Source organism: Musca vetustissima, unplaced genomic scaffold, assembly GCF_032173495.1.
Source record: "Musca vetustissima isolate MV318-11 ecotype Yass unplaced genomic scaffold, APGP_CSIRO_Mvet_v1 utg15667, whole genome shotgun sequence".
Classification (NCBI taxonomy): Eukaryota; Metazoa; Arthropoda; class Insecta; order Diptera; family Muscidae; genus Musca; species Musca vetustissima.
Window position 1 is genome coordinate 60344 of NW_026878282.1, and position 12883 is coordinate 73226.

At 37.1% G+C, this 12883-nt stretch overlaps 1 protein-coding gene across 1 annotated transcript; it reads left to right on the forward strand.

Moving 5' to 3' along the window:
- Positions 1-6855: 6855 nt before the first annotated feature.
- Positions 6856-12670, forward strand: LOC133323090 (telomere-associated protein RIF1). Its single transcript, XM_061532048.1, has 7 exons — positions 6856-6999; positions 7189-8073; positions 8208-9803; positions 9886-10024; positions 10191-10675; positions 10746-11221; positions 11747-12670. Exons 1-7 carry the CDS (start codon positions 6910-6912, stop codon positions 12663-12665), a joined length of 4590 nt encoding a protein of 1529 aa, XP_061388032.1. The 5' UTR covers positions 6856-6909; the 3' UTR covers positions 12666-12670.
- The last annotated feature ends 213 nt before the right edge of the window (positions 12671-12883 follow it).

The window sequence follows — 12883 nt, forward strand, 5'->3', positions numbered from 1 at the left end:
AGGGAATTAGTATTATTTTGTTTTTTTTTAATAATGTATGAGAAATATTTATTTAATATTAGAGTGTAGTGAGTTTGAAATTTATTATTAGAAACCAGTTTTATTCCGCCGATGACATTCAACAGCATATTGGAATGTTCTAAGATTACAATGATGGGTGGTGTGTGGCGAGGGGTGGGAGGTGCAATAAAACGCATGCCAATATTACATTGGCTTTTAATTCATTTTTATATTAAAAAATGAATTTATTAAAAAAAAAATATGAAAAATCCCTGTCGACAATAGAAAACCAGTAAGGAAAGTAGGAAAGTCGGGAGGGACCGACTATATGACACCCTTCACCACTTTGGGTATATTCAACAGATGAATCCAAACTGATGTTGCATTTTTAGAGGACCAGTAAAATGAAATTGAATCCATAAACATGTAATTCTGAAACCGATTTTTCATTTGCTCAGATATAGAAGCTATAATGAAATCTGAACCGATTTTCAGGAAACTTAACACACATAATTTTAGACCTAATTCAATACGCTGTGCCAAATTTCGTGCAAACCGAAAGTTATTAAGGGACTTTGGTGCATCATTTACATTAAACCGGATGAAAATGTATATGGGAGCTATATCTAAATAGAGAACCGATTTTTCCCACTTTCAATAGGGTTCGTCCTTGAGCCTAGACTAGAAAAAAAATTGCTTTTGAAATACATGCCTTGTCTACTATTTGAAAAAAATATTTTAAAAAAAATCTAAATCTATGCAATCAATCATAGCAAATTTTTGTTCAAATTGATTACCCTTTCTAATAAACAAAAATGATTATATAATAATTTATTATAGAGTAAATTCTGCTATTTTTCTTTTTATGGTTTGTTTCTTTATTTTGAATAATGACCATATTAAGAATTTATAGAATTTACAGTAAAACGTGACATTACTTTAAACAAAGTTCGTTTGCATGGAGCCACCAGCACCACCACCTCTGCCACCCCAAAAGTCACTGTGGCTGTGCTCGCATTAATTCAATATGTAGCGACCGGGGGGCATTGTTGACGTAATGTTTACATAGCAGCAACTCAGCCAACATTGGCCATATTATTCAATACGTCTATATGACAATATTATAAAATACTCAAAAAAAAAAGTAAAAATAACTAATATAACAAAATAAAACGGAAGTATATTGACCAACTGATGATTGATTAAATTCCGGTGTACATTGTAGAAAAATTATCGATTTCATAATGAGGAATTTATTAGACAAATTTTTGGTGTTTTTTATGGAGGGGTAACACACAACAAACATAGATAATGTCAAATCTAACGGCTAATTTTTAATTAATATGGTTAACAAACAAACAAAAAGTGGGGGAGAGGGAGGCCATGACCAAATGTAAATTGGGTTAAATTGAAATTGGCTAAAATGGGTCTTTGAGATTGGACAACAAATGAACATTTTAACAACAAGGCTTCAGAATTCAGTATATGTATTCCTTTATAACTCGAAATGGCAAATTCGCCAAATCCTGGAAAAAACGCACGAAAAGCACATCGACACATTCCACCAATTCGTCGACTGTGAAGCTGCATTCGACAGCCCTATCCGTTCAAAGGTGTCTAAAGCCATGTCTGCGTTTGGCATTCCTGCAAAATTATTACGGCTATGCAGGATAACTTTAACTGGCACAAGAGCAGCAGTTAAAGTCGGAAAGGACCTCTCGGAGCCCTTTAATAACGAACGAGGATTTAGACAAGGTGACAGTTTGTCGTGTGACCTTTTTATCATCCTGCTGGAAAAGGTCATACTAGAGGCAAAAGTGAACCGAAATGGCACTCTGTTCACCAAACAACACCAGTTACTCGCCTACGCCGATGACATCGACATAATGGGTCGAACACTGAGAGCATCAACAACCACCTTTGAACAAATTGAGAAGGAGTCTGCCAAAGTGGGGTCTGACAGTAAACGGCGAGAAAACCAAGCTGATGGTATCAACGCGCAAGACGTCCAGTGGACTCGGACCAACTGTGGAACTTAAGAACTACAGCTTCGATGTAGTCAAAGGTTTTATATACCTTGGTACCGCCATAAACAAAACGAATGACATCAGGATAGTGATGGCCAACAGATGCTACTATGGTCTGAGCAAACAACGCAAAAGCAAGGCCACCTCCCGCCAGACTAAACTCACACTCTACAAGACGCTGATACTACCCGTGCTGTTATATGGATCTGAAGCATGGGTACTTGCGCAAGCAGATGAGGCAGCTCTTGGAGTGTTTGAGAGAAAAATTCTCCGAAAGATCTATGGGCCGATCTACGTTGATGGTGAATATCGCCGTCGAATGAACCATGAATTGTACCAGCTATTCTCGGACATTGACATTGTTAGATGTATTGAGCTGCAGCAACTACGTTGGCTAGGTCATGTTGTGAGAATGGATGAAGATGCCCCAGCCCAGAAGGCATATAAAAGCGAACCAGCTGATGGTTCACGCAGAAGGGGAAGACCACGAAAAAGATGGAAAGACCAAGTGGAAGACTACTTTGCCGAATATGGTCTTTCAAATTGGACAGACTGCGCAAAAGACCGAGGCGCCTGGAAATCTTTTTTAAGCTCGGCTTATGGAACGAAAGTTCTGTCACAAGCCAGCTAAGTAATTTCCGCGATCCTATTGACTGTAGTTACCAAACCAGATTATTATCGTTACTAGTCACAAAAATTTAAAACTGATCCTTTTTAAATGAAAGTAGCCAATTTTATAAAATATTTCAACGGTAGGTGCTACGTCATATAGACTGAATTGATCACTAATAGTATTAGACTGCACACTTTGATAGGGGATAAATCCCTTATGCTCGTAATATTATGATGATGATGACGGAGCTAATAACGACGCAAGATGTTCGATACTTATTTAGCTCTATCTTTTCCACAATACTATTTTATATAATTCCCATTTCTCTGCTTTGCTGATCCATTTACAAAAACTGAATCTTGAAATATTCCAATAACTTTCTCTAGAAGGTAATATCATGAAAATATATTAAATTTTACACACTTCCAATTTTCAAATAAGTTCATAGTTACCAATCCATAATAGTTCTCAAACTCACATGTGATCTCTTCTTCTATATATGGAACTCATATAATACTCATATAAAACTAGAGCCATGTATTAAAATCTTTGAAAAATTACATATTTTTAGAATTCTGTCCATAAATTATTTTCATATAAATTTCCCATTTTCACACTACTGCTGATCTATATATTATTTTCTAACAATTCAGCTTCTTGTCGTTATTGGAAGCTACATCTGGAAACCATCAAAACAATTCCAATTCCTATTGACAGTAAAACTATATAAAAAAGAAATTATTTAATTTTTTACCATTAAATATTTAAATTTTCACAACTGACCTCCCCTTCGTTGAAATGGTTGAACAAAACTGGAATTTTTTCTGACAGAAAAATTTTTCTACATGATGTCCAGAGCATGAACAAATTTGAAATTAAAATATTTACTTGGTCGCATCTGATGTTGCACAAGTAAATAAATAAATCTACTTTAGTTTTTTTCCCCAAATGAAAGGAATTTCAAATAAAATAAAAAAATAATTTACACAATTATTCAAAAGAATTTTTGTCTAAGAAAACTTCTAGTCGATGAATGTTCACAGCTGTTGTTTACATTTACAGACAGTCAGCAGCAGACATCATTGACATTTGGTGCTAAAAAACAAGAGAGAGAATAGATGGCACACAGCAGCAGGGAGAAAGTAATCGTATGAGTAAATCTCCATTTGAAGTAAATTACAATAACAAATATGTGATTGATATATGAGAAAGAAAGTCAATAAAGGGGAAGAGAGGAATATCTAATGGAAATTACTATTAAGCCAATGGTTATAATTAATTTGTTTACACAATAGGAGAAAAAATGGGATACGATGACATTTCTTGTAGAGTTATTTATGAGAGAAAGAGAGGAGAGACCGAGTCGAATTGTTATGTTTTAATTAACACAATGTGAGAGAGTGCGGGGCACAGTGAGTGAGAGTTATACAATTAACCATTATCTAGATTTGTTGGTATTTTGCCTATGAAACGATGCGTAACCTAAAATAAACACAAAAATTAACTTTAATTGTTTTTTCGGTTTTGTTTCCCTGTGATTTAACATTTGAAAGCCATACACAAACAGCATAAAAATGTTTAGAAGCCAAAGCATATGAAAAAGAGAAAAGAGAACATCAATAAAACAGAGAAAATAACACAAGTTGGGCGTGATCATCATCATCAGCAGTAGTAGTACTTCATACACCAACAACGATGCCGCCACCACCGTCGTCAACGTCATTATCCACCTTCAGTGTCTGATTGACTTTTGCTGCTGCTCTGCCAATAATTTCATTAGTTTCAAAGTTTTTTTTTTGTTTTTTTGAAGTAGCAAAATACTACCCAACAACAACAATTCAAGCATTTGCAGTTCAATAACAACTTTAATGGATCTTTGACAGAAATCCAAAAACAAATTAAATTCTTTTTTTGTCGCAATCATTTCTCATTTTCTTTGCTGCTGCTATCAAAAGAAGAGAAGAAACCTTTTCCGGCATGCATTTAATACAAAGTTGGTTGGATGGTTGCTTGAATTAGATATCGTTTTGAGTTTTTTTATTACTCCTTTATCACCATTCAGAGAACCGAACCGAAAACAATTTATACATTTTTTTTCTGGTTGCATTTCGTTGTTGTGGCTGAGATGGTGAGATGTGAATGACAAGCACATTATAAGCTTCCAAGAAATACGATAACCAAATATGCTTTCTTTTCTTCACATTTCGATTACATTTCACTCTATACCAAAATGTAATTATTGGCAGCCACAGTATTTTGTTTAATTTTCGTTGTTCTTTCTATAAGAATTTTATCATTGATTGCACTATTTTTTTGTTGGAAATACCTTTTTGGCAAAACACTATTTGGGATTTACACGTCACGACACACACACAACCACCAGCCACCACAAAATTGCTGAGACTTCTTCTTCTGTACGTCCACCTCTCACACACACCGTCGCCTTCTTCTTCTTCTTCGTCGTCGTCAACGTCGTTGTTGTCGTTCACCGCGCTCGCTGTGCTGTGCCACTACTCCTCTTTTTTATCTTTTTATTTTATTATGCAGCATAAGTTTCTTGACGTTTCGTGTTTTTTTTTTTCTCCAAAAGAAATCAGCAGCGTTCGTTATTCCATAGATAACATTTAGTTGCTGGAATCTCACACACACACTCAGTATATTTTCAAATTAATACACAACAGCTATACTTCATCGTTAATACGTACAAATATAAAAACTAATCGAAATTATGTTATAAAACATAAATAATATTACTCATTTCAATCAGAACGTAGCAGAGAACCGAGCTGTACTGAAGTTAACAATTGACGGCGCTGTAACTAGGGATAAGTAAATCGACTTTCGACTAATCGATTAATCGACTTTTTGTATTGAAAAGTCTAAAGCGGTGTACACACTAGCACTTTTGAATGGCACTCTTGACAGGTCAGACGCAAAAACCGAAAAGTCTAAAGGGCTAACCGGAATGTTCGCGTTGAGCCATCCGTTGCGTTTTTGCGTGCGTTAACGCGATAACATAAAACGCTCAACTCGAACACTCTGTTTAGCCCATAAAGGTCGACTTTTGTGCTCGACTACGCATCCCTAGCTGTAACACAATGACATTTATATGTTGGCGGCGTTGAAAAATATTTTTCACTTTGAAAGGCGTTAAATGTTACAGGGTGACACAAATACATTTTTTTACTGCATGCATAAAGATTTCATAAAGCACATGATTTTAATCTTTAATTCAGTCAAAAAATATCGTAAATATCGTTTATCATTTTTCTTTTAATTCGCGCCTCTTGCTGAACTCTTGTTTTGACATACCCCCATAAAAAGGTCCTGCCACACTTTCGATATGTTGAAAGTTTCAGCTGAATTTTCTAAAGCTGATAATTTTTTTTCTTAGCGTATAAGACACATCCTGACTGGCAATGCCGAGCAGTTCAACCCCAATATTTTTTCTCTCCAGACCATTTGTGACAACCTTATTAAATCTACCAAGCCTTGACACAAACATAGGGTGTTTATGTGTAATAATCAATTAATGGCTTTTACATTTCTATACAATTTCCTACAAATTTAAGAAGGTTCACAATTCCCATAGCGTGGTCTATTGTAAAGTGCTAAATCGTTGCTTTGTATCAAATCTCCCCTATAAAAAAAGCCTTGACACAAACACAGGGTGTTTACGTACCGATCGTCTTATTTATAATAATTTTCATAGTCTCCAGCTTTAATATTGGTATAAAATGTCCTACACATTTAAAGGGGGTTCATAATTCCAATAGCCATCTGTACATTCATAATAACTGCAAATATTGAAGGAGGACAAATTTCGTCACAATTTCATATTACAAAAATATATTTCACTTTCACATTTTATTAAACGATGTAATTTTCTAAATGAATATAATTTTTTTTAAACCATTTTCTCAAAAAATTCGTTATTCATATTATAAACATTCCTATATAAAAGGGAACGCAACTACTACACCGCATTTATATTGACACTCATGCAGCTCTGCCAATCATATGTTTTTAGGCGGGCTTTCTGCCGTCTGTCACATTGTGGCAACTCTTTTTGCGATATATTTAGTAAATTGGCGCGCTGAAGAGTGTTGTATTATAGTTGTAACAGGAGAAAGAAGAAAAAAAGAACGGAATTCGCTAGAGAAGAAAGAAAAACGGGAAAAGTTTTTACAACTTTAATTTTACTTTTTCTTAACTTAAAAAGACACCGAAAGTACAAAATTCAACACAAAACACACACACGACAACAAAATGGAATCAGAATTAAGTCAGGCATATTATGGAGTCTATTGTTCTTCGAAAGAAATTCTCAAGAATAACCAACGCCATTTGTATTGTAGCGTACGTATACAAGTTTTTGTAGTTTTTGTTCTGTCGTTACTTGGGGCAGCATATTTGTTCTACTTTCGTTTTGAGACTTGTGACTAAACTGGCTAGCTTGATGAGGCAGGCAGGCCTCATTGTGAAATGCAAAATTTGTGATGACCACTAAATTATTTTTTTTTTTTTGTTTGATTTTTCTTCTTGCAGATGTTGGATTTATTGACGAGCACCTGCAAGACAACGGGTTTGGTAGGTAGTAAAATTGTTAGCGATGAAATGATACAGTTTTGGTTATCGGACATCTTGGCGTTGATGTTCGACACAGACCGTGCCATACAGACCAAGGCGGTGGAAGCCTTTGAACAGGGCCTCACCTCAATGGATGTCCAGACCATACACAACAGCAAAGAGTGGCCGGCCCTGAAGGCGTCGCTGGCCAGTGTACAGGCACCAAAAATCCACAAATTGCGTGAGGAACGTAACCCCCACTGGCATCGGGTATGGGGTTACATGATACGTATACTTGATAAGGAACTGCTGAAGGGTGCAAGTACAATAAACGCCTTCTTGGCCATTGTGGAATTGGGTTTTCGCAGTACAGATAACACCATTCGGGCTGAGTCGTTTCTGTGTTGGCGTTTACTGATCGAAATATTTGCCAAATACGATGAACTGTCATCGCCGAAACGTTTGAAGCTAATTTGTATCCCCCTAAAGAGTTCCCAATCGAAATCCGCCCAAGCTGCTGAAGTTAAGCTGCGAGTGTGGTGGTATTTGTTGACTCGCTTCGGTAATAAATTGGGAAATAATTTCGAAAGTGTTGTGGAACCATTTCTGCATTTTTGTTTTGGTGGTGCCGCATCGGGTAAACAGGTGGTTAGTGCGGCCAAACAATATGAAGTGGTAAGGGAATTGGCTGTACCTTGTATGGCCAAGCTGTTGGCAAGTGAGCGTAATGAATTTTTGGATCGTTGTTTGAGGGATCATAAATTGGAGGCCATGGACACACCATCGGCTCTATTGGAATTGGAGGTGTTGGAGAAGCATTGGTTGTCGGTAGTCAATGCGGCATTGGATGCCATTCACTTGATGGTAAGTAAACGAAATACATGTGCGTTTTGTTTACATTTTAATGATTACCCCCAACTGTGAGGAGTAAAATTGTAGGCATTTCTCTTTTACATCACAATTATCATAACAATACGTTTTTATTTTCTATTTTCTAGGCCACTGAATCGTCAGAAAATGATGTCGGTGAACAGCATTTGTTCCAACAGCTCTTGCGCCACCTACTGCAAATGACTTTCCGCAAGGATATTGCACCCCTGACAATCCATGTCTGTTCATCGATTCAAAAAATGCAAGCCAATCATCCACGCGTTGTTATAATTGCCATCAATACCCTGGCATCGGAGGGTATTGTTTTGAAAAAAGCCACAGAGAATGCAGAAGAGTATCCCAAATTATTGGATAGCTTTGCTAAGCTATTTATATCGGCTCGTTCCATAGTACCACCGGCAATTTTAAATCGTTGTGTTGATAAAGTTTTCTCCTTGGAGGGACAGGACACAGGACGCAACAAATGGCGTTCTCTAAACGTGATGATGTCCACAATTTTCCTCATCAAAGATGATGAAGATTTTGAGGCCTTCGAAACGAAATTGATTGTGTGGCGCAATGTCTCCCAAGGCATTGTGAAACATCTCAAAGAGAATGCTTTGGATGTACGAGTTAAAGAAAACGCCTTGCTACTGGAACGTTGGATATTATGGCCAGTTCAGGTTTGTGTGGGATTTACGGGCTCCAAGTCCACATATGGTTTTGATTCGGCATTTTGTTCGCTGTGGCGGCAACTTATTAATGCCGGGCAAAATGCCCCCGAAAGACGTGCATTCATCACAAAGGTACACGATGTTCTGAAGGAATTACTGAAAATACGTCATGAGGAATCTGCCTTTGGAGAACTATTTGATGCCTATACCACGGCAGTGGTGAAGCTGGAATGTGCCAAAGACAGTGTTCAACATTTGGAATTTTTCGCCCTAATGCAGGAAATATTGAAGCAACAATTACCCAAGAAGCCATTGGAGGCCTGTATGAATACATTGCGCAATATCTTGACTGGGTTTAAAGCCAATGAGGCGAATCTTTATTTTGACCACATTAAAGCCATTCTCTCGGCTGTGGTCAATTTAAATGTTAAGGGTAATGCCTGTGTTTTGGAAAATAAGTTTCTTGATGAATGGAAGCGGGCGGTAATGGACAAATTACGTACCACCTTAAGCAAGGATTTATTCCAACAGCTGAAAGAAGTGGTAAAGGGTAATAGCGATGTTTTCATTGTTGTACCTTCCGTATGGAGCTATAATCCCGACAAATTAACCGAGCGACAAAAGGAAAAGCTTGCAGAAAAATCTGATATACCGGCTCTTTACAATGATATGAGTCAATCCCAGGAGGTCTCCCTCAAACCATGGACACCGAAAAAGATTGTTATTGCGCAGAAAGATAAGTCTGAAATTGTCCTTGAAGGACCGGAATCGGAAGAGGTCATTGAAGAGACCGCTGAACCCTTGGAGAAAATAGATGCCGAGAAGGCAGTGCTGAGCACACCGGTTAGTAAGAAATCTTCGCTGAGAAATCAAAGTAAAGTTCAAGGCACACCCAAGGAAGCTGAGGAGGAGAAAAAATCCTCCAATGAACATGAGGTAACACGTGCCACACGTAACTCCAAGCGTTCGATTTTGGCCAGTACCGCTGAGGAGGAGCCCAAAGAGAAGAAGGCGACAGACAATGCAGCAGAGGACAGTATCATCAGAAGGGTAAGTGCCAACACACAAACTCACAATCACACATAATTACATACTAACAATAATATGTGTTTATTTGTTTTTTATTTATCAGCAAACCCGACGTTCTGGTCTGCGCACCAAAAACGATAACAAAAAAGCCGATGAAACAACGGCAACAGCAGCAAGCGACAAATCAAAAACATCAAATGTTGTTGAAAAGCCACACCACCAACAAACAGAAAACATATCAAGTATGTGTGGTCGAGAGTTTTAATAATTTTCATTTCTTTTTCTTCACACCAAAACATTAGATAAGATATGCACACGACAAGTAGCATACACACGCACACTGTTATTACACTTGAAGAAATGCAGCTAATGTTTTCATAACTCCTTTCTTTTTCCGTTTTATTACAGGTCCCCACAAAAATGCTGCAAACAAAACCACAACAACAGCCAGCACTAATATTATACCCACAATTACCGAAGATGTTGTCGAAGATCATGAAACAACAGCAATTGAAAAAGATAAGGAGAATATTATTGTTGAACCACAGCAGCAACAACAACAGTTGGAGACACAATTGCCAACAGAATGTTTGCCAGCAACTGTAATTGCCACTGCAACACCCTTAACAGCTTATAGTAGCGCATCCTCCTCCTCGTCCAGTACACAACTCTCTCAAGAAACTGAAAAATCAACCCAAGATAAACTTGCTGCTCCTGAGGCGGCTAAAAAGGATGAGGTCGCCAAGAAACCACCACCTGGTCCAAACACAGTTGAAATCTTATCAAATGAATTGATTGATCTCAATAAAACAAATACAAATGCCATAACAGAAATTTTACAAACTAAAGAAGTTTCACCGAAAAAGACTAACCCAACTAGGTTTACACCCCTGGTAATAAACATCAAAAATATACATACATATTTAAATTTTTAATTTTTTAAATTCTTCTTTTCCTTGCTAGTCCTCACCACCAGATCGTAAATTGACCAACAACAGCAGCAGTCCCACACTGAGACCCAAACCTTCATCCCATTTAACTGGCCGCGGTGCCCAATTGATAAATATGATACGCAACAAAAAAGTTGATATCTCTGCGGCCGCCACATCATCTCCCAGCAATTATCCAACATCATCGGTGTCGACACCATCACAACAACGTAATCCTGCTGCCGAATTAATGGAGCTAACCGGTACCGATCAGACCTCAACACCGGTACAACATAAAGATTTTCTGGTATTTTCAAAACGTTTACCATCACCCACAGCCAGCCCTTCGGCAAGCATTTTAAAACGTAAGCTGAGAAATGATAGCATTGAAGATTTATCCTTCGATTCGCCAGCATTTAAACGTAAACGAGTTAGTTTCCATGATCCACCCGTTTCGGTAACAAAAGAATATCTTCGTGATGCTGATGAGACAAAAACTAAACCGAAGAGGTATGTTCGATATATTTTTAGAAAATAATCTCTTTTATAAGAAGAAGAACTATTGCAGAATATCGGGATTAATATTTTTCAATAGAAAAAAATCCGCAGACCCTTCGTTCAATTTTTTTCTATAGAAAAAATGACCTAAGGATCTTTTTTCCAATGGAATAGTACCGCAGACCCTTAGGTCAATTTTTTTAGGGTTACTATTTTTTCCATAGAAAAAAAAAATTTTTTTGAAGCCCTTGGGGCAATTTTTTTATGGAAAAAAATCTTAAAGCCCTAGGGTCTATTTTTTTCGATGGAAAAAAGTTAATAAAGCCCCAGGGTCTATTTTTTATAAAAAAAAAATCTTAAAGCCCTATGGGCTATTTTTTCCATGAAAAAGAAAAATTTGAAGCCCTAGAGGCTATTTTTTCCATAAAAAAATTTTTGAAGCCCTAGTTTCGATTTTTTAAATGAAAACCTTAGGTACATTTTTATAGATTGTATACTCTATATAGTGTTCAAAATTAATATCAATTTCCATTCCAGATGTTTAATTATGGACAAGGTTTCAGAGGCCAAACATGTTTTGCGTAGACGCAGTAAATTAGACAGCCTAATTGAAATCGAGAAATTCAATAACAACACCGCCGATCCCAATGCAGCTGCTGCTTCGGCTGATAAGAACTCGACTACATCAACAGCAAACACCGCCAGTTCCGCCACAAATGCTGCACCTTCTTGTTCAACAAATACCGGTACTGGTGCTGCTGCTAATAAATCTACAGATCGTGTCATGATGGATGATAGTATAACCTCCTTGAAATGGAATGATAGTCGTAATACAACCTCCGATGAGAATGCCCAAGTTTTGGAACAACACAATGCTAGCGCCGCAGAGGCTAATCGCTGTAATCACCCCGAACCACAAGAACTCACATTGGACAGTGCCATTAATATGGTCTTGGAACAGTGCCCGTTGGAAACCATACTCGAAAAATATTTCGCCAATGAAAATGCACCACAATTGAAATCCTCCCATGTTGTAGCGAAATACCTTTCGAATGCCATGGAGACCCATGCGAAAATTAAAACCAATGTATTGGAGACATTATCGGAAAATCATTCGAAGGACTTCTTAGATCATGCCGTACAAGAGAATTTATCCTCTGTGGTGTGCGATCGTTTGAATTTGAATTCGGTTATCGATTATATTTGTGCCAAGTCGAAAATTAATTCAGGTTGTCGCAACAACTTGGTACAACAACTGCCGGATATTTTGAAACACAGTAAGAATGATGCTGAACGTTTTGAGTTGATCAAGAATCTGTTGCAACAGTGTCAATTTACCGATGAACACATTTTGGATTTAATCAATGTGTTGATGCAGGTTCGTTCGGGACGAAGGGTGGGAGAACATGTCACAATGGTCTCGGAATCGGCAGTCGATTCATCATCAAATTTGTAAAGAAATGAAAAAAAATACAAAAGAATTAAAGCACGCAAACAAACAAATCAAACAATGGAAGAATTGCAAACCATCGAAATTTGTAATGTACAACAAAAACATTTATTTTTTATTATTATTTTTATTATTATTAATATTATTTACATACATATATACAACAACAACCCACCCCCACCCCATTATTCAATTTATATGTTTTATTTAAACAAAAAGAAAAA